Below are 23,167 nucleotides of genomic sequence, written 5' to 3' on the forward strand. Positions count from 1 at the left end.
TCTGATCTCAGATTCATCATCAGAAAAATGGAATTAATAAGAACATCTAGCTATCTTAAAAGGTTGTGACTATCAAATAAATTAACAGAAATAAAACGGCTTTATAGTCGTAATATATAAAGTTATTGTTACTGTTAAATCTGTAAGTCATTCAAACTACCTCTGAAATCTGATTTGCCTCACATACAATTACATTCAATAACAAATATAGCAGGGTCGCACAATAATTTGGCTAATGAAAAACAGACATTAAAATTAAGTTCCAATTTCATTTTGTATATAAAAATCTAAATTAGTAAATTACTTGGAAATAAAATTATAATTAAAGATACTTTATAAAAACATTTCTATACTTATGAAGTTACAATATTTAATTCAGTAATATAACTAAATACAAGATAATTTTTAAACTTTATAGCGGCCACATTGTACATGTAATAAAATTTAATTTATACTACAGTTTTTATATATACAAATAATATTCTACCAAAATCTTAACAGTAGTTATTTAAAACAGTAAAAGTCCCGTATCCCAATGTTTGTTTGTTTATCTACTATCCCAGTAACATGGTAATCTGAATTTTAATTTATTGTTTCATTCATTTGTACCATTTATTTTCTGCTTCATTCAGCTTATCAAGTGAAAACAGATTAGCCAGCTCCACTTTTTGGTTCTCATGCATTAACACAATACCACAGTGTTTATACTGCAAACACTTCATGGAAATGCTTAAGTAAATAACTGAAAAAAATCCATGGTGTTTTCCTTGATTTAAAAAAAAACAACAAAAAAACCCTGACAATTTTAAAAACAGTCTTGTTAATTCAGCTTAACCTCTATGGGAAAGCAATGAAAACAACAAGGAGGAAAAAAAGTTTCAGAACTTATCACTAGGAAACTCCCTTTTCTTTTTTTTCTTTCTTTCTTTCTTGGCTTTTTTATTTTTTTGCTGTAACGACTTCTGAATTTACAGGATAAAAGTAAAGCCTGAACAGCAGCGTTCTTTATCCAGCCACTTGGGGAGTGTAAAAATAATAGCTGACATTTTAAAACACTTATTCCATGAGCTTTACATTTATGAACTCATTTAATCTTCACAACCCAATGATGTAGGTGCTATTAACTCGTTTTAACAGATGAAGAAACTGAGGCAACAAAAATAAGTAACTTGCCCAGTGGCCAAAGGATTCCATGTTAGATGTTCTGGCTCCAGAATCTATGCTTTTAATCACTATGACATATCAACATGGTTAAAGAAGTTATAATTTAATGACAGTACTCTACAATTTGTGATTTAATAGGCGTTCACTTCCAATTGAATATGCTGGTTAACTATTTTAAGTGCTGTTAAATTATGTAAACCATTCTAGGCAAGTACAGAAGAGGAAAGCAATAGCCTAAGAGCTGGCACATGTGTAATAAATGAGCTACCTGTATTTCGTACCTCATTCCTCAGATTCATTTCAGACCTTTTAGACACCTATTAGCATTCACATTAACCTCTCCTAAGTGATACCCATTAGAAATCAAGTCTAGAGAGGTTTACTTCTAAAAGAACACAGCAGGAGGGCATATCTGAGACTCACAACTTAAGGTTTCTAGTATTTCACAAAATTTCTTGCACATTAGAAAGGCTGAAAGTAATAGTCATCAATAGTCAAATTAACACCTATTGAAATCTGTCTGATATCAATTTATACATCCTCCTGTATATTAACCCTGGAAAAAAATTGGGTTAATCCGTAAGACAGGATTTCAATTAAGACTGAACATTTTTGCAGAACTTCCCTCTCACAACAGAACATATTACTTAATGGTATTAAACACTTTAACTCCTTCTGTTCCATAAAATTTACTTTAGAAAGTTAATATTCCTCTTCTAACTATAGTTCTGTCAAATTTAGGACCTAGAAGTCATCTGAAGCTATCTCTTATGACAGAGTTACGTTTTTACAAAATAAAAGTGATACTCTTAAATTAGAAAGCACTTTTAAAAATTAGAGAATTTTATCTGAAACTGAAGGTAAAGTTTTATTTATCATTCTTTCTAGCCTGTTTAAAAAACAAAGCAGAAAAACAAGACACCATTGTCACAATAGTAAATTTTCATTAAAATACATTTTTTAAAGTGTCATATAATCAACAAGCTACAAGAAGTCTTAGACTAACTGCTGATTTTCCTTCGAATATGGCAATGGACACTTCCAAGTATTGAATATCAGAAAAATTATTCTTTTTGTCCTATTCTTTCTAGCCTAATTATAAAGTCTTGCACTTTCCAAATTCCCAAATTTTGAGCTTCCTTGTGTGGTGTTGAGGTATGTCACAGAGACAGAGGTTAAGATTACTGTATAAACTACAAGAACATTTATGAATCTGTTCTTTGGAATTCAGAACACATTATTTCTCAGGCGGCAACCATAAACCTGAATTGGCACTCATACTGCACATGTATTCATCTGTGTTATATTTCAACACAGAGAACATGTATATAATTGAGTGCCTTTAGCGTTTTAATATAAGATGCAATATTTACCCCTGCAATTATTCATAATGCACCTTAATAACACTGGATAGATCTAAACTTCAAATTTCATATCTGCTACTTGTATAAACGACTATAAGATAACCTCCTCCTGTAAATAAGTGGATAGAGTTAACAAACTCTGTCACTTACTATCAAAGCAAGTGTTTTTCTAGTCTAATCTCCCACATCAAGCTGTCCATTTTTATTTGTTAATAAAAACACTAGAGGCAAACTGCATACATATCTTAACTCTGTTAAGGGGCACAGAGCTCTTTGGCAGGCACTTGTTTTCTCTAATCAGCTCCTCAACAACTATCGCAATGTAAGTTTTACATTCTCACTTGGCAAATTTTCATAAATACCACACTTAGGATAGTTATCATAAAACTCACATTTAAAATCCTATAGACTGGTGGGAGGTGAATATCCTCTAAAATGCATTATGTAGTTTGAAAACAAATACTGTTTCCCCGAAAATAAGACCTAGCCGGACCATCAGCTCTAATGCGTCTTTTGGGGCAAAAATTAATAAAAGACCCGGTCTTATTTTGCTATAAATAAGACCCAAAGACACATTAGAGCTGATGGTCCGGCTAGGTCCTATTTTCGGGGAAACACAGTAGCTGTCTGCTTCAGCTCTGAACTATTAATATTAAGAACAGTGTAGAACCTCCACGAATTATAAAATTGACAGCATCATTAACAAATTAAATGATTTAAACTAGTCAGTAGCAGACCTAGGCCTAGAATCTAATTCACGAGATTGTCTTTCCAGAGCTCCTTCTGTCACGCCTTACTTCCACAATTTAACGAAATTGTATAACCTGGCTAGAAACTGATCTGCTCACTCAAATCAATGAAGGGCATGAAAGTTACACACTCCAAAGGCAGCTTAAGGAAGGGGAGTCCAAATAGACTTCAAGAGTTCTTATTCCCAGGTAAAATTTTCCTAAATTTGCTCCCATACCAACTTTTTCTAGGTTTCCTTTTAATGTTAGACAAATCAAAAATATTTATAGCTCAAAAACTCATCTCAATTTCTCGATTGATAAAGGCCAAATGTTTATACCAGGACTTTCCAACAGAAATTTCTGCATCGATGGGAATTTTCATATCTTCATGTAGCCACTAGCCACATGTGGCTAATAAGCACTTGAAATGTGCAACTGAGAAGCTGAATTTTCAATTTTAATTAAATTTAAATTGTAACACGTCTAGAGGCTAACATGTTGGATAGCACAATCTAGATCATCCCCAGTGAAAACAGAATTAGCTAATGAAATCACGAAAACTGAGTCCTTTTGCAGTATTTTTAGAGTACCTGCCATGTGAAGCAGGTGACACAGCATGGAAAGAACACACCATTCTGCATTCATGACCTCTGGGTTCCAAATGAAATCATTTATCAGCAGAAGGGGCAGATGAAATCAAAGTCTAAATTATACACACAATTCATCTGTGAATGGGACTAAACGTACCTGCCTTTGTGGGGCCTGTGATTTAGTACTGTTCGCATTAAGAGTACTCTGTGAAACATAAAGCCTAGGCTCAACAATATGACTGAACACTGGAAGCAATGGTCAAGTGATTTTGCACATCATTGCCTCATGACAGGTAAAGTATACAAAGAAAATGATATTCAAATTACACCAAAAGGTGACTGAATTGTAAGCCTACATTCTATATTCTTAATAGCTAACTTTTTAGCTTTTTGACAGACAACTGACATGAATTAAAAGGCCATCAACAATGCCAAAAATCTAGCATCCTTTCTCTTAAGGAGGCAAAAGACAAACTATTGGCAAGGCCACTGACAAAATAACTGACAATGCTCCCTCACTGCAAAAGAAAAACAATGAAACAGCTCTTTGCTGTCTGGCCACAGTCTACAACAGTGGCAGGACTAAAGTACAGCAAAGCCAGGGATATTTCTCAATACCCAGAAGACAAAAGCATGGCCTATGTCTAGTCTATAGAAACATATAATAATACCACCTAAAATAGTTACAGGATTTTAAACTTTTTACCTGTTTTCCTGAAGACTGTATCTCATGTGATTCTTGTAATAATTCTATTAAGTAAATAAGGAATAGTCTGATACTCTAGCAAGCTGAAAATCATGACCAATATTAAATACAAGCATATTACTATTATGTAGCATTTCTTATTTATAATGAGGTTAGTTTATATGTTTATATATACTCCCTTGTTTAAGGAAAACAAACAAAAAAGGTTCTATCAACTCAAATAAACTAAATAGTATATTTCTGCATTTTCATAACAATGATCCAAAGACAGAGAAAACAAATTCTTGTCAAATCCAAGATTTATTCTGAGATGGAATACATATATCCTTTTAATTATGATTGAAGAACCAAGAATTAAAATCAGTCCAAAGGTAAAGAATGAAAATTCACTGGCCACTGCTTACTAATGAGAGTTGGTTGTCTAAAAGATGGTTTTTACATTTTTTAAATTTACCAGCCATAAATAGCAAGCTTTTTTATTAATAGCAATACAATCGAATATTTAAATTTTGAAATATGGGTTTTCTTATTAAAAGGACAATATCCTTACAGATTTTTAATATTAAATTTCCATGAAAAATATATTTCCATATACATACTTTTACCTCAAGGGGTAGTCTCCTTTGGCTATCTTGTACGTATTATCATTTTTTTCCGTTTTTTACTTAGGATCAGCTCTCAATCCTCTTGCTTTCTAATCTCTCAATTGTCTACTCATAAATTGAAAATCATGTAAAATATTAAACACACAGTTTAACGGGGCTTATGTGACTGTTGCTTTAAGGTAAATTCAAATATGAAAATTGTGAAGCTACAATTCAAGTTCACTTACTTTGGGCATTTCAAACTGAAAATTACAGTTAGGCTAGAATGAACTCTTAAAAAGCATCATTTAATACATGATACGGTTTTAGTTTCTGTTTTTCAGAGCATACATCAGAAAATTAATATTTAACATATATACAGAAAATATTTCTCGGATTCTTACAAATGTCTGCAAAACTCCAGGAGGTCTAATATAAGTAACACGAGGTATCTTCATTTTCTACATCCTGACATACAATTATGAATATAGAAATGAACACTACTTATCACAAAAGAATAAGAGCTGTATCTTCATTATCATTGCCATCAAATTTGGATATAAAAGAGACACTAAAAGTTGAAAAACTTAGTTACTAAGAGCAAGTCAGGGAGTACAGATGTCCTCTTTACATCAGAAGACTCAAGTCTTGTGCTCCATTATCCATATCTAACTAGACGGAGAATAAATTGTGATTATCCCTTAACTCAGGGGTGTCCAAACTTTTTTCAACGGTTATCACCAAGGGCCATATGCAGTAAAATACACAAACAGCCGGGCCACTCACTCGAGGTGAAGTACGTGAAGTATGTATTGCCTCACCTGGTTTATTTAAGTAAACTAAACGTATTTTTGGAATTTGCTGCAGGCCAATTAACAATGGATTGCAGACCGCAGTTGGCCCGCGGGCCGCAGTTTGGACACCCCTGCCTTAACTGAACAAGCAAATTGAAGAACAGCAAAACAGAATTACGTTAGACTTTTAAGCAAAAAAAATTCACTCAAATGCAGTGATTTTAGATTAGGTTTTAGGAACAATATAGAAAACTGAATCCCAGCAAAAGTCTCAACAATTTGAACTATAAACATTAGTCTGCTTATTAAAGATGAACCAATGCACTGTGTTACCATGAACAAGAAGGTTTAAACTCCAATGATTCAAAACTTTCCTATGTCAAATGGGACCAACTGCTAAGAACCAAAGACTGATTTTCAAGTTTTTTGTATTCTTGTTCTCTCACACTTACCAAAGTTTCTATAATGTATTGCACTGTATCTGATTACAAAATAGTTTACGCTGTAAACATCAAAAATTGGGGATAAAAAGCCATCAAATAACTACTGCAGAATATCCTGTTCCTACCACTGTGTACACATTTCTCTGTAACTAGGCTGGCATTCAAAATTTTACAAACTACCCAATAAAAATGCTAAGAGAAAATAGTGGACAAACCTGAAAGAATAGCTTCTTTCAAATATAATAGCATATGGGAGAACTTCCTGATATCATTCACCAACTCCTTGATGTAATCCGGGTCAAAAATGGAGTTGGAACTTAAAGACTTGAGCCCCATTTCAGAAGTTGTAACATCAGTAGAGAGCTGGCCTGATGACAAAACACGTTTTTTCTTTGTCTTTTTCTGTTTGTGAGCAATCATCCTTTCATATAACAGTCAGAAAAACTGAAATCCTTAAGGGGGGGGGGGGGTCGAGAGAAAAAAAAGAGAAACACAAATACTACATCAACCAGGGGAAACATTCGACTAGGTTTTCACAAATAGCCAGCCCATAGCCCACCTCAGTATTCTATTAAAAACAACCACAACAACAAAAACTGTACTATATTACTACCAAGAGTAGCAGCTTCTATTTAGTAAGTACCAGTAACCTTGATAACTCTATGATATACAAACTACTAGTCTCTTCATAAGTTAAAGAACCTGAGGTTTGGAGGTTAAATAATTTGTCTAAACTCTTAGCTGATAAATGATGAACTGGCTACTTAAATCAGATCTGCCTTGATACCAAAATCCATGCTCTTAACTCCTAGGGTACAGAATTGTTTTAATTTGTAAAAGTTTTCCTGAAATGTCATTTAGTAGAAGGACATATTCTCCCTCGATGACATTACCTTCAAAAATAAAGATGAAATATGAGCTTTGAAAAAAGAAAGACCTGTTTGCAAAATGCCCCTCCATCACTTACTGTGTGTAACGTGACAAGCTGTTAATCTTTATTTTGGTGTGCTCATTTATAAAACAGGAATGTAACATCCTGACATCTACCTCATGAGATGACAGTAAGCATTAAAAGAGACAATGGTATAGAAGTTTCTATCCAGCCCATAAAAGAGGTTCAATTACAGTTAGTTCTCGATAATGCATACACATACATACATACACGTACATACACGTACACACACACTTACACACACACATACACACAATCTGGGTTATCAAATTAGAGCAAGAATTTTTCTTTGTTGAAAACAAGTTCTAAGGGTGTGTCCACTAATCTGACACACCCTGATTGGTCAAATAAATGTATGATCATCGGGGCAATATTTTTGATAATTTCAATTGGTATAGTAAAAACACAATCTTTTGGAATGAGATTTAGATTTGAATCCTTGCTGAATACTTTCTGGATATGTGACCTGTATACTTTGCTTATAGGCTATCTGAGGACTAAAAGGAAACACAAAATTAAAAGACTTCAGATATTAAAACACCTAATCCTGGCACATAGTTGGAACTCAGAAAAAAAAAATCTTAGTTTGTTTCTGTTTCATTCTTATATTTTACCTTTCCAGAATAAAAAGTCCTAATTTTGTTTGTTACTATTGGAATCAAAAAGGAAATGACTGGTGGAATTAAAATTAGCTCAAGCATCATCATTAAAACATTTTTCAAACATTTTATCTTGAATATTTGGATAATTTCAAAATGGTAGAATTACTAAGGGCTTCCACAGAATTTACAGTAGTAAATTTTATGTAATACTTATTTTCAGGTCATGTGTAAAATATGTTTTGTATCATTTACTCTTTCCAGTACTTCACCCAACTCTATAAATTTTCTTCTTCCTAATCTACAGGTCTTTCACCTATCCACTTGTATCTCTACTACCACACTAGGTGAAATTACTATCATTTTTCGTCTGAGCTAGTTACTAATTTCCTAATGATCTCTCCACATCATTCCTGTCCCATTCCAAATGCAGTAGTACACTTTCCAAAACATGAATCTCATCATGTCATTTCTCTGCTCAAAACTCTTCCAAAGGGCCAGGAGAAGAGTGCGCTACAAGGCTCAATATGAGATCTGGTTCCTACCTACCTCTGCCATGTCATCTGGAGTCAGGATTCCTACTCAACACTCCTGCCACACACACTTCCTTCTCTTTCTTCCAACAATATTTGTTTACTGTGACCCATAGTAGGAAATAATATTGCATCCTGGCCAGTGTACACATTAGGTATGTTATGTCTGTGTGTGCTGTTACGTGTAGGCATGCATAAAACAGAAAACAGATTCCAGCTAAGGAGCCAGGTGATATACTCAGATGATTTCTATCCTATCCCATTTCATTTTTTAAAACGCTGGCTGCAACCCACCAAATTGGTTTCTTACTCATAATGGGTCCATGACCCTACAACTTGTAAAACACTGACTGATTGACTCAGGGTCCTACCTCTGCGCAGCGCCATTTGCCTGGACTACTTCTTCCCCTCGGTTTACTCATTCTAATCTCAGCTCAAAAATCACTTCCTCAAAGAAATCTTCCTGGACCACTCCTGCCCCCGTAACTACCACGACCAAAGTAAAGAAGAATTTCCTGTTAGATGCTTTACAGCATCCTGTACTTTTCATCACTTCACTTAAAGTTCATATAGATGGTTTACGTCTTCCTATCTAGACTATAATCTCAAGGATATCAAGATGACATGTTTGCTACGTAATCACATATTCTCTGTTTACAGCACAGCGCATGGCATATGAGGGATGAACTACTCAAAACTATTTGCAGAATGAATGAGCTTATAAGTTTATAGTTTTAATTAATGTTTATAGAAAAAATGGTTAATTCCAGATTGCTGCAGTGGTTTTAATGGAAAATATAAATGATTTTTAAAAATCTGTCTCTAAAACAGTGTCTTACAAACACACACACACACACACACACACACACACCCCAAGCATATAAAATTGAGTACAGACAAGATTACACAAAACTGAAATCAAAGTTAGATTTCTATTATTGTTTCTCTACCTCTGATTATTAAATAAGGTATCCCAATACTTCTCTAATAGCTTTTATAGTTCCTTTATTCAATAATCTTGTTAATCTCAAATTATTTCTAAGAATGTAATTTTTACATTTAAACTAGTTGTAAACTTATCTAACATTAATACTTAAATGTGTAGATAATTTCTAAAATTAACCTACGACAATTTTTAAGCTATTATTTATTATAATACCTAAGTCTCCCCAACAACAACAACAACAAAACAAGTGCCTTGTTTGGGCAGCTCTTTTACAGATCATTAATTGAGAAGACTATTAACCCAACATTTTTGCAGCTTACTTTATAAAGTCACTCCGATTAACTTTGATGGCTTTTAGTTTAATAAATCAGAGAATTGGTCATTGTCCTGGTAAAAAGACAGTTATAAAAATTAAAGACATATATCACAAGTTCCAAATAAAACAATTCACCTGTTTCAGCAAAAATAATTTACTTTAACAAGTGTCAAATTAGCAACCCAAAGCTGTAACAAGTGCTTCAAAAATGCTTAAATATTTTTAGTCAAGACTAAGAAAAATCTGTAAACAAGAAACAAAAATGGTGGGGAAAAGAGAAACTAAAAAAGGGTTATTATATTCTACCTCTATCAGCAATGATGAGTAATATACTAATTTGGTTATACATATTTTACTACTATTCATATTTCAAACTGAAAAAAAGAAACATTACAATTGAAAATATTTAAATAGCAAAGTTAATTCAAGCTCTCGTAAAATTGAACTATGATAATGAGAAAGTTTTGAGGATGTACACTTTCCAAGACCATCCACACTACTGTGTCCCAAATTGACCATCCTTTGGTTAGAGGTAACATAAAATGTAGTTAGTAACAGTTGGCAATTTAATTAAATGAGGCAATAATATGGAAAGCACTAAGCACAGTGCCTAGTTCAAAACGAAGACTCAGTAAGTGTTAGCCATTATTGCTAGCAGCGCTTTATTGTGGGAGATTCTTCTTAAACACAAGTAATGAACAGGATGTGGCTTCACTACAATATGTCTGTAGACTGTGAGCAAGAGATATACCACTAAAATTGCAGAAACTTAACTGACTTCATGGAAACCTACTAAATCTCTTCCAAGTGAAGTTTGAACTGTACAAACAGATCGTTGAGCAAAATATTTGTGAAACGCTCCTAATTCTCATGCATCTCTTCCACTCCACACCATCAACATTAAAAACGTGTTTAATGCACTTCGCAAAGAACTTTGTAGCAAATAGAAAATTACTGTGCAAAAATTTCTCTGTACATTCTAAATTCTAAGCAATATGTGCATTAGAAATATGAACACTAACTTCCTTGTATCCTGGAATGTGTCTTTTCCAAGACTTAGGTGGCCTGAGTTAATGTCCCTGCCCTAAATACCTCCCCTCCAAATGTATCATTACAGAATTATTTTCATTTTAGGCACTGGGCTGTCTAATTGAAGTGTGAAATTATCCCAAATATTTGTATATAATACTTCCCGTTTTACTGTTTCTACCTCAGGGAAAAACTGCCAGATATTTCAGAAATCTGCCATTTCAGCACAATTTCTTTTTTTCCCCCCCAACACAATTTCTGATTTGGTAGGAATCTACTTAAAAATCAGAAATCTACAAATCAGAAAAAAATCATCCTGGAGGTCTTTAATTATATATTTTTAAAAATCTCCACAAAAAAAAAGAACAGGGGCATGTCAAAAGTTTTAGCAATAATATGCAAATAACTGTAATTTCTAAAGAAAGGCATGCAATGCACATGCACTTCATTCCTGTGCATTTAGAACCCAGCGCGTTTAAAAAAGAGGAAGCTGCCCAACCTCCCACGCCTCCAAAATGTCTAGCATTCCTGGCAGGCAGTGCTCTCCCTTGACCAGCTCAAACTATCCAATGCCCAAGACCACGTTCTCTATCCCAGGATTTAGAAAGAGTGGGGAAATGAAGCAAAAAGGGCCGGCGAGCATTGATAGTGAGGGCCAAGAGATACCGTCACGGAGACAGCTGGAGAAAAGGGAAGGGGCGCTCAGGTCCCGCCTTTAGCAGCTAACAGTCCTACACTCGGAAACGGTATGAGGCCAATTCCTACTTGAGAAAGAGCAAAAAAAGATTAATATGAAGACACTAGGCTCGTCTCGTCATTCACTAAGGCTCCATTCCACCCTGAAACTTCTCAGATCTGAGCTCACGCGTCAAAAAGAAAATTTTAAAAACGAACAAAAAAACACCGTCAAGCCCCAAACACAGGCACAACGGAATTGGGAAAAACCATTGAGACTGAACGAAACATCCCCCACGCCCCCAGCCCAAAAGACAGACGAGAACAATGCACCAGGGAAATCCTAAAATATCTCAGGAATGAGACCCAGTTGAAGCGAGGGCTGCTGTCAGGGCAGGTGGGAGCGGGAAGGGATCAGAAGCAAGACCGGACTGCAGCGGTCAACAGCAGAGATTCTGAAGCAAAATTGCCTGGGTTTAAATCCGCACTCTGTCAATTACTAGTCTATGTATTCCAGCAGGTTTTTAACTTCAGTTTCCCCGTGTGAAAAACGAGTTAAGTAATCTCGGACCTGTGGTAAGGATTAAAGAAATTGACTGTGGAGCGCTTTTAGAACTGGATGCGGACGATGGGATGTGCTGTGTGTTTGTTTTTATTATCATCGTCCATCTGCTCAGGGCCACTGTTCGCGCCCTCCCGATTGCTCCGGGCAAGCCCCGAGCGCCCCTCGTCCGTGTGGGACCCCTCCCGGAAGGACCAGAAGCCCCGAGGACCCGGCCCAGCTCCCAGCGAAGACCTCAGCTGGCCTCCACCTGGGGCCACCGCGTGCCGCCCGGACCCTGGACCGCAATTCGAGCGCGGCTGCCGCGGGGAGACCCCAGCCGGCTGCCGCAGCCGCCGCCCCACACTCACCGCGGCGCTCCATCCTGCGACCTGGACATGGACGCCGGCTCTACACTCACGCCCGCCGCCGCCGCCGCCGCCGCCGCTGAGGGCTGGACCTCGCCGACCCCATCCCCCCACGTCCCGCGGACGCCCGGCCGAACCGCCGCCCCGGTAGCTACCGCCAGCACAGCAAGGGCCGCCACCGCCCCGCCCCATCCCGTCCTCTCTCCTCCCTCCCGGCCTCGCCCCGCCCCAGGGCGCCCAGCCCATTGGCCCGCGCGCCTAGAAGGCGGGGCTCAGCAGCCGGTCGCAGGTGGGGCGGCCGCTGGCGCTCACGCGCAGGAAGCCCGCTGTCAGCTGCACCAGAGCCCGCAGACTGTCCCTAACATCGCAGAACATGTTAAGACACCCGGTGTGGCTCGCGGCAGGATAGGCGGAGCGAACCTCAGGAACAAGTCACCTGATGACTACATCTGGCTAGTGGGAGTTTCTCAGGTGACCAATCCACATGTCTTATGAGGTGCTTCCTTTGACCACCTGTACCTCCCGCTCCGATTCCTTTAAGAAAACAAAAACCAAAACAGGACCCCACACAGGTAAAGGGTGACACAGGCCTGGTTCAACTCCTTTTCAGAAGAATGAACTACCTCAAAACCAGCTAACTACTCTGCCTTCTGTAGTTCCACTTAGACTTATATTACTTTCTTCAACTACACTCTCAAACTCGCTCAGAATGAGGAAAATGTCTGAGAAAGATGAAAACAATGCTGGGGAAATAAAGTAAACCTGGCCCCTCAGGTGCTACTTGGAAAAGATAAATATGAAAATGCTCAGCTCCTTGGTTACTTTAGCTCCACACTGAATTATTCAGACTTAACTTACACAAATGTACCCACCCCACCCCACAAATCCTAAACACAACAGTACCAAGACTTGCACGCCACAGATACTCAGGAAACCTCAAAACCACTTTCCTTCTAACTACACTTAGAAAGAAAAATGAACCATGGACTCTCACCAGGAAAACTGATGATGCCCTGAACTGAAAACAATTATTAAGAGGAGACATCAGGAGTTCCCAGGCCGAGGGGGTGGGAGGCGAGTGCAGTGCAACCCTGATTAAATCATAAATAAGGTTTTGTGGAAGAAATATGAGAAAGCCATTCAACCTCAAACAGCCCCTTATATCTATTTTAAAATATATTATTTTATGCTTTCTTATCTAATATTCCCCTTAGTAAACAGGACTGTGTTCCTCATTAAAGTGGAACTCACAGTGTCACCGACAATGTCTTGAACAAGGTTCTGATGGGAGAAAGGGTATTTGGGGTGGAGGTAGTGGTGTGACAAGAAACTGGGAGGGAGGGAGACAAAAAGCAGTGAAAGAGAGACAGAGATGTGGAAGGCGAGAAACAATTATGGAGAGGCGAAAAAGACAGAGAGAGGAAGAAGACCAAGAAAGATGCAGAGACAAGAGGAGGCAGAGAAAGAGAAAATAAAATAAGATGGAGACAGAATAAGTAAGATAAGAGACACAGAGATGATAGAGAGACTGCCCACTGACAGAGAAAGGGAAAGGGGATACCTCTCACATACGGTTCTAGGGAACTGAAGCCAATTAGGCCCCCAGGTTGTTACCTGAAAAAAAAAAATAAAAAAAAAAAATATATATATATATATATATATGAACCCCAGGCTCCTTCATTACCTAGGCTCTATGAGTATTTTGCAGACTTAATTTTTAAAAACTTATCCATTAAGCCTTAAACCTAACTGTATTAAGATCAAAAGCACTAGAGATGCTGAAGATACCTAACATCCAAATGTTCCTGTTTGGAGAGAATGATGTGCCATGGACGCTCATCATGAAAACCACTGATGACTAAACTGAAGGACACCAATGGGAAGAGAAGAAAAGATTCTAAAGGCTAAGGATGGTTATGGCAAGGCAACTCTCAGGGAGACCAATAAAGGAAAGTCTGCCCCCTCGGAACTGCTCTGTGTTCATCTCAAGACCCTTCCCACTAGATCTACCTCTAAACCATCTCAAAATAGCCAACTGTTGTGCACAGGACTTGACACAGAGTGGGTCTTCAATGATAATTGATGGTTAAATTACAAGTAAGGTCACCTGAAGGAAATTTTGGACAAGTCTTATAATCCCAATCCTCCTCTTAAATCTTTTTAAAAATATGTTAATTATCTGTCATCTTCTCCATCCTTCTTCTGAGCAAGGAGGATGATGACCTTTGGAAACATTAGAAAAAATGGCAGTTCACTTTTAAATTAAAAGGATTATTTTATTAATCCCCCCACTTGCATTGTTTTAAAGTAATGTTATATCACACATATAAGTTTCAAGTATGAAAAGTATGTTATTGCAACAATACTCTTCTGCAAGTCCAAAATCCTTTGTATATAATTAAACTGTAAAGTGTTTAAAAAAAAAAAGTAAATCATCTGTATATTTATTGTAAATGTCCAACAACTTAAAATGTTGTTCAATTAGTTGCCGAAAAACACTTAATGAAGAAACATTTATTTGAGAAGAAACTACTTGCATTTTTACCATTTCACAGTATTAGTGTCTCTAGTATTCTTTCCTTCTCAAAAAGAAATCCGTATCCTTTATAATATTGCTCTTGAGTCAGCCATTCTGTGAAGCCTCAAGTTACATATTGTTAAAATCTTTTTCACTTGTTCTCTGCAATGTTAACATAGTATTGTTATTTTTGCTAGGTTTCTTCATATTCCCAGAGTTGATTCTGTAGTTTAGGTAGCCTACTTTTCATAACAGAACACTGGTCTAAAAACATCTTACAATGTCCTGAGACATTTTTGGTTGTCAAAACTGGGGAGGAGGTTGTACTGACATCTAGTGGGTAGACGAAATGGATGCTGCTAAATATCCTACTTGCACTGGAGAGCACCCCCCACCCCTCACAAAGAATTATCTTGCTCAAAATGATCAATACTGTCAAGGCTGAGAAACCCTGCTCTAGATCTAATTACCAGTCTATACGCAGTAAGAAGACAGAGGAACACGTTAAATTACATCAAGGATGCACCCAGCAAAATCTAGACTGTGGGCCATTTTATAGAGCAAACTACACGATTTATTTAACAAATAAAATGCAAGGATAAGATGGGAAGAAAATCTGTGGATTAAAAAATCCTTAAAATTTTAGATATATCAAGTGCAAGAATAAATGAGACCAGACTTGCCCTTCTCCTGTACTGTCTTCAGACACTCTACTACAGATAGCACAGAACCGTGATCCTTGAGAAGGGATCACAAACAAATGAGGTGAACCCTACAATTTCCCCAACTTTCTGTCTGGAGGCACATTCTAGCCCATGGCACAGGAAGGGGGAAGCCAAGCATCGCGTGGTACTTGTGTTGAGAGACAGGGATCACACTTCAGAGAGAAGTGCAGTGAGGGGTGGGAGGCTGGGCTCTGCAGGACACAGTACCAGAAGGAAAAGAAGAAGACTCCAGAAATTTGCATAAGCATAAGCAATTCCTTAATTCTCTTACTGAATATAAAGCTGCACATGTATAGGGTGAAACTCCACAAGGAGGGGGAAAGAATTTCCAGGGAGCTATAGCAGGACATTTCCCATGGCTCCCACAGGATGGGGAGACCTCTGAGTTTTCATCAGCCGGAGTAGAGACACCTGTTGAACACTCAAGGAAAGATCCCAGAAAGGCATGTGTTAGTAGTACATCTAACACAGACCTAATAAAAATGGCATTCTAGACTCACCCTAATGAAGCTTCAAAACAAGCCTCATTTTGTAAATTTTTAAAGTTAAAACAAAAGTAATAACAATGTGCTGTGGCATTTACAACATATGCAGAAGTAAAATATATGACAATAGCAAAATGTATGGGAGGAGGGAAATTAAAGTATACAATAAGGTTCTTACATTATATGTGAAGTAGCATATTATTTGAAGGTATACTATAATAAGTAAAAATTCATATTAAAATCTTCAGGGGTACAGTTAGTAAGCCAACAGTGGACATAAATGGAATTTCAAAAAATTAATCCAAAAGAAGGCAGGATAAGAAGAAAAAGAAACAAAAACAGATGAGACAAAATTAAAAACAAGACATTTATAGAAAATTCTACCCAACAACAGCAGAATACACATTCTTTTCAAGTGCACATAAAATATTCACTAAGCTAAACTGTCTAAGGGACCATACAACAAGTCTCAATAAATTGAAAAGCATTGAAATCAAATAATGTATGTTCTCTGACCCAAGCAAAATTAAATTTGGAATAAATAACAGTAGTAATTGGGAAATCTCTAAATATTTGTAAATTATAAAATATACTTTTAAATAATCAATGGGTCAAGTTTCCACAAGAGAAATTTGAAAATATTTTGAATTGAATGAAAATGAAAATGCATTTCAAAATGTGTAAGTTACACAGTAAAAGCAGTGGTTAGAAAAATATACCGTTTTAGTTGCTTTGTTAAAAAGAAAGAAGGGTCTAAAACCAATGAGCTAAGCTTCTACTTTAAGAAGCTAGAAAACCAAGAACAAATTAAACACAAAGTATGTAAAAGGAAGGAAATAATGGTAAGAATAGAAATCAATACATATAAAACAGACAACAGAGAAAAATCAGAAAAAAGCCAATGTAATTAAAAGCTGGTTCCTTGAAAAGATCATTTAAATAGATAAATATCTAGCTAGACTGACCAAAAAGTAAAGAGAGAAAACAAATTACTAACATCATAAATGAAAGAAGGGACTTCAGTACAGACCCTACAGATATTAAAAGAGTAACCAGGCATTATAACAAACAACTCTGACAATAAATTCAACAACTCAGATGAAATGGAAAAATTTCCTGAAAGACACTAATGACAAAACCTAACACAATAGAAAATCTGAATAGCCTTATATGTATTAAAGAAATTGAAAATGTCTCAGAAAGAAAACTGCAGACACAGATGACCTTACTGATGAAATCTATTGAACCAGGTAAAATAATCCTACAAAAACTCTCAGAAAATAGAAAAGACAGGAACACTTCCCAACTCATAGTATGTGGTCAACATGACCCTGATATCAAAACCAGAGAAAGACATTACCGGAAAACATAACAAATTTCTTAACACCGCATTAGCAAGTCAAGTTCAACAATATGTAAAAAGGATAATACATATGACCAAGAAGAGTTTTTCCCAGGAATGCAAGCTTAGTTTAATATTTAATAGAAAAAAAAAATCACATGATCATCTCAATAGAAGCAGAAAAGCATCTGACAAAATTCTGTATCCACTCATGATTAAAGCAGGTATAAAAAAGAATTTCTTCAACCTGATAAAAGGCATCATGATGAAAGAAAATGTTTTCCCAATGAGACCAGGATCAATATTGTTACTGAAGGTCTTAGCCAGTATAATAGAACAAGAAAAAGAATTAAAACACATTCAGATTGAAAAGGAAGAAGTGAAACACTTAATTCCAAGTTGATATGTTTGTGTACCTAAAAAATCCTAAGGAACCCATAAATAAGCTTTTCACAACTGGGGATGGGGTTGTACTAACATCTAAATGACATATAAATAAATATAGCCAAGTCATAGAATACAAGGTATTATAATACCTTGTATTATACAAGGTACAATAATCAATTTTATTTCTATATACTAGCAACAAACAATTGGACAATAAAATTTTAGTAACTAATACCATTTACAATAACATCAAAAATACCAAAATATTTTTAGGAATAAATTGAACAAAACATGTCCAAGATCCTAAATTTAAAATTACAAAACACTAGTACAAGTTAAAGAACTGAATAAATCAACAAGTATACCATCTTCATAGATTGGAAGACTCAATACTGTTAAGACTTTAATTTCTCTCAAATTGATCTATAGTTTCAAACAATCCCAAATAAATCCCTCCTGAAGTTTTTATAGAAATTGACAGGCTGAGTCTAGAATGTACATGAATATGTAAAAGATATGGAACAGCCAAAACAATTTTGAAAATGAACAAAGTTCGAGGACTTACACTGTCTGATTTCAATACTTAGTATAGAGCTATAGTAAAGATAGGGTGATACTGGTATTAAGAGAAACTTAAATCAACAGAATAGAGTCCAGAAATAGACCCACATATATACAGTGAATTGATTTTCAAAAGGAGCCAAAGTAATTAAATAGGAGGAAAGGTAGTCAAATGGGGCTGAAATAACTTGATATCCATATGAGAAAAAAATGGTCCTCGGCCCTTCACAGCATACCCCTAAAATTAACTCAACATGTATCACAGACCTAAACATATAACTTAAATACTATGTCTTTTAAATTCAGGAGTCAGGAGGGGCGGCTGCCTGTTTTTATAAACAAAAGCTTTGGGGGAAAAGAGCCATGCCCAATTATTTATGTATTGTCAATAACTGCTTTTGAGATACAAGAGCAGAGTTGAGTAATTGAGTTGCTACAGCCTGTAAGCTTAAAATATTTACAATCTGGTCTATTAAGAAAAAAATTTAAGAATACTTCCTCTAAAAGAAAACATGGGAGAAAAACTAGGGAACAATTTCTCAGACACAAAAAGCAAGAACCATAGGAGAAAAAAATTGGTAAACTGGATTTAATCAAAATTTAAAACTTCTGCTCTTAGAAAGACAACTGTTAAGAAATTAAATAGAAGCTACAAATTGGGAAAAAGTATGTGACAAAGGACTTATATACAAATTATATCAAGAATTCTTACAACTGGATGATAAGAAAACAACCTAATAAGTTAATAAATAAAAGATATGAACACACACTTAGCAAAAGAAGACACACAAATGGGTGATAAATACATGAAACAGTATTCAAGATCATTAATATCAGGGAAATGCAAATTTAAACCACAATGAGATACCACTAAATATCTACTAGAATTCTTAATTTTAGCTAAATACCAAATTTTGGGCAGGATGCAGAGCAACTAAAATTCTCACACATTGCTGCTACACAAAGTATATAACCACTTTGGAAAACAGTCTGGAAGTTTCTTATACAGTAAAACATACATTTACAAAACCACCCAGCAATTCTACTCATTTATATACCCAAAATAAATGATAGCATACATTCATCCAAAAACTTGTACACAAATGTACATAGCAATTTTTTTCATGATAGTAAAAAACTGGAAACAACCCAAATGTCCATCAACAGATAAACTGATATACAGATAAATTGATAAATTGTGATACAGACTTATAGTGGAATACTACTCAACAATAAATATCCATAATATAGCAAAAACCATGGATGACTCAAAAGTATTATACTGAATGAAAGAAGCCAAGCACAAAAGAATATATATTGTATGATTCCATTTACATGAAATTCTAGAAAAGATGGAACCAAATCCTTAGTAACAAAAACCATCAATAGTTGCCAGGGGACAGAGGTTGTGGTGTAGGGGTGGGGCAGTTCCAAATAAGCATGAGGGAACTTTTTGGAGTGATGGAAACGTTCTAGATCTTGATTATGGTGGTGATAACATGAGTATATACATCTGTGAAAACTCACTCAAAGTATATAAAAATCTGTTATGACTCTGATGCTCAATGAATATTCGATAAATTATAAGTAAAATTATAGGAGGTTCCTTTTGAATTGTCCCTCAAACTCAACTTCCTCCCATAATACTTTTCAAAATATTTTCCATCCTCTTCCTTAGAAAGAAAGAATATGGTATTTGAAAACTTTCTTAGTGACAAATACATTTTTTTAAGAAAAAGAAAAATTCTTATCTAGGGAGGCAGTATCATCAAATGGCTCTTATGCTTCTTAGAGTAATAATTAAGACAAAGAAGACAGGGAAAAATTCTCATTGTACCAAAAATGTGTTCTTAACCTTCCTTTTAAACCTCTTTGTTTCTTTACACGTGAATGTGTCTTTATGTGTTGTGACTCATCATCACACTGGAGGTGAGGTAGGAAATTAAAAACAAGTAAACAAAATAGACTTCAAAGCAGAATGGTGGAAGCTGATCAGTGACATCCGGGTATACATTAGAGATAACCAGCAATTCTGGCCAGAAGGGCTTCTGTGCTTATTATTAGGTTGATGCAAAAGTAATTGCGGTTTTTGAAATTATTTTTAACCTTTTGAACCGCAATCACTTTTGCACCAACCTAACAAAATCATTCTCTTAACTTCAATCTCATATAAAATATCACCTCTTCCAAGAAGCATTTTCATTTCCTCCACTGAAAATAAATCATCCCTCTACTTTCCCATAGGACATCCAACATACATTTCTTGAATAATCCAAGCTATTATGTCTTGGGCCCTGTTTATTCAATATTATCTACTTCTACCCACTAGACTGAAGGCTCCACAGGACCCTAACACAAAGTGGGATCACACAAAATTGTCTCAGTGAAGGCTGAAACGAATCACCAACCGCACAGGGAATACAAATCCTTCCAGGGTGGCTTCTGGGCATGAGCTTTGTTCAACATACTACTAACTCCTGGGACCAACAGCAGTAGTTGTAGAAGTCCACATTCCTAGGTCAGGGGCCTTTACAGGTGAGAAGTGAAGGTGCTGATAATTTAGGTGGATGTTCTATTTTAGGGAGATGGGCAGAGCTAGAATGACCATTCACCATATATTCTCTGAACAGCGCTTTCTTCATCTCAGCCAAAGTTCTATTTCCTGCCAATTTGGGAACTGAAACATTTTCTACCCAGGCCTATTATACTTTCTTTCAACTTCACTCTTAAACTCTTCTCAGAATCAGGAGACTAAAGCTATTTGTACCTTAAAAGCTAATGAAACTTAAGGTCAAGATTCCTCATTTGCACAATTCCTACAGTCAGAAAGCATTTCTGAGTACACAGTTCTCGCAAACTGCTTTTAAAAATCTTCTGAAGAAAGGGATCTCATAATTTATTGTGATTTCTTTATTCATTCTAAAATATTCGCTTTCATATCTAATTTAAAATTATTTTTTGTGAAGAGGAAACCCCCTCACCCAAAACTGAACAGGAGGTGAAGCTAATTCCCCAAAAAAGAAGAAAGTGAAAAGAAATGTGGAACAAAAAACATCTTGGCTATTTCAGCTTCACCGCGGTCTTGGAACTTTCACAAAACACCCTCTAACACTCCAAAAAGATCCACCGTTAGAAGACAGAGTATACCAAAGATCAAAAAAAACCACTGTGGGGGTGGTGGTGGCAGTAAAGAAACTTCACTTTTGTCTCTAAAGAGGGATAGTGGTGAAAAAGGGAGATAGACAAGTCAGAGAGGCTAAAAGACGAGGAGAGTCCCTGGTTATTCCTCCGGGGGCAGGAAAGCCGTCCTGAGCACGAGGTTGCGATCAGGAGGGTCCTGGACACCCAGAGAAACTAACTCACAGGGATACGCTCTGCTCCTCGTAGTAGCTGCAACTCCTCGCCTGTCAATTCCTATTTTGCCAAGCACAGGACTTTCACTTGGGCCAAGGCTGGGAAAAGGTGCAAAGAGGCGGGGGTGGAGGGGGGTGAGGTGGGAGGGGGGTTTGGTGAAGGGACAGCTACAGGCGGAAGAGAGAGAAGGGGTGGGGACAGTGGAAGGGGAGGGGTGTGGATAGAGTGACAACGATGCACCAGAGGGGGGCACTCGGATAGAAAGGGAAGGGGAGTGTTTTTCTACCTTTAGTTGGTCCCCCCAACCCCCACCCCGCAGCAAATGATAAAACAGCCTGGGCCGAGATGAGGTGAAGTGTGATAAGAAAAGGTAGAGATGGGACACCAGATGTCTGTTATTTTATCTCAGCCTTCGCATTTGTCAGGCTGAAATTTCAGAAAACGCCACCAAACTTCCAAAAAGATCCCAAGTGAGGAACGCGAACGTGAAGACCCGTTGAAGGAAACTAGTGGGGAAAAGGGAAAAGGAGCCCCTGCATTCCGCATGGAGGCGGATGAGGGCGTGTGGCCAGAACAGGGAGAGAGACTGCAGGAAGCTCGGGGGGACGTGGAATGGGATGAAAGTCGGCCCGGCAAGTCTCTTCCCCGCGGACTGGGCGGCGTCGCCTAACTCAGGATACCCATCCGGGGTCCGCAGTGTCCGTTCAGCGACCGCTCGCGCCCTCCCGGCTCCTTCGCTCCTGCCGCGCCCCGCGCGCCCACGGCTCGGGTCGGACCCTCCTCAAAGGACCAGAGGCCCCGAGGACCCCGGCCCGGGCCCCAACGCACCCCGCAGCCGCCTCCGCTCTGGACCGCCGCGTCGGCCGCGGGGACCCTGAACCGCAAATCGTGGGCGGCCGCCGCGGGTGACCCCAGCTCCGAGCCGCAGCTGCCGCGGCCGAAGCGAGCGCCGCCGCCCCACACTCACCGCGGCGCTCCATCCCGCGTCCTGCACGCGGACGCCCGCCCTACACTCACGGACGCCGCCGCCGCCGCCGAGGGCTGGAGCTCGCTGACCCCATCCCCCACGGCCCGCGGACGCCGGGCCAAGCCGCCGCCGCCACCCCTGTAGCTACAGCCACGACCGCGCCGGCTGCCGCCGCCCCACCCCCTGTCCTCGCTCCTCCCGCCCGGCTTCGCCCCGCCCCCTGGCGCCCAGCCCATTGGCCCGCGCGCCTAGGAGGCGGGGCTCAGCGTCCGGCAGCAGGTGGGGCGGCAGCTAGCTCTGGCGCCCAAGACGCTAGCTGTCAGCTGTACGCGAGCCCGCAGACTGTCCCTAACAATGCAGGACGTACTAGCCATTCTATGCCGCTTGCGGCAGGACATGCGGAGCGAACCTTAGGAACAAGTCACCTTTTGCACCCTCTAGCAAGGAGCAGGACCTCTGTCCTTGTTGTTTATGAGATTTCTCAGGTGGACAC

The 23,167-nt window shown here is 37.9% G+C and overlaps 1 protein-coding gene across 14 annotated transcripts in view; it reads right to left on the reverse strand.

Moving 5' to 3' along the window:
• ARHGAP29 (Rho GTPase activating protein 29) overlaps nt 1–22,841 on the reverse strand; it is a 72,425-nt gene extending 49,584 nt beyond the window's left edge. For 2 of the 14 annotated variants that reach the window (XM_019752570.2, XM_019752550.2), the window contains exons 1-2: nt 22,675–22,841; nt 6,592–6,828 (exon numbers count right to left, since the gene is read on the reverse strand). In XM_019752570.2, coding sequence (XP_019608129.2) covers nt 6,592–6,796 — 205 coding nt within the window. In that variant the 5' untranslated portion in view covers nt 6,797–6,828; nt 22,675–22,841. Of the gene's footprint in view, nt 1–6,591; nt 6,829–9,726; nt 9,794–12,338; nt 12,500–21,716; nt 21,758–22,674 lie in introns of those variants that run through there. The other 12 variants (XM_019752577.2, XM_074335161.1, XM_074335164.1 and 9 more) reach the window with 10 other exon arrangements.
• Between the last annotated feature and the right edge of the window lie 326 nt (nt 22,842–23,167).

The sequence above is a fragment of the Rhinolophus sinicus genome, linkage group LG06, assembly GCF_036562045.2.
Source record: "Rhinolophus sinicus isolate RSC01 linkage group LG06, ASM3656204v1, whole genome shotgun sequence".
Lineage (NCBI taxonomy): Eukaryota > Metazoa > Chordata > Mammalia > Chiroptera > Rhinolophidae > Rhinolophus > Rhinolophus sinicus.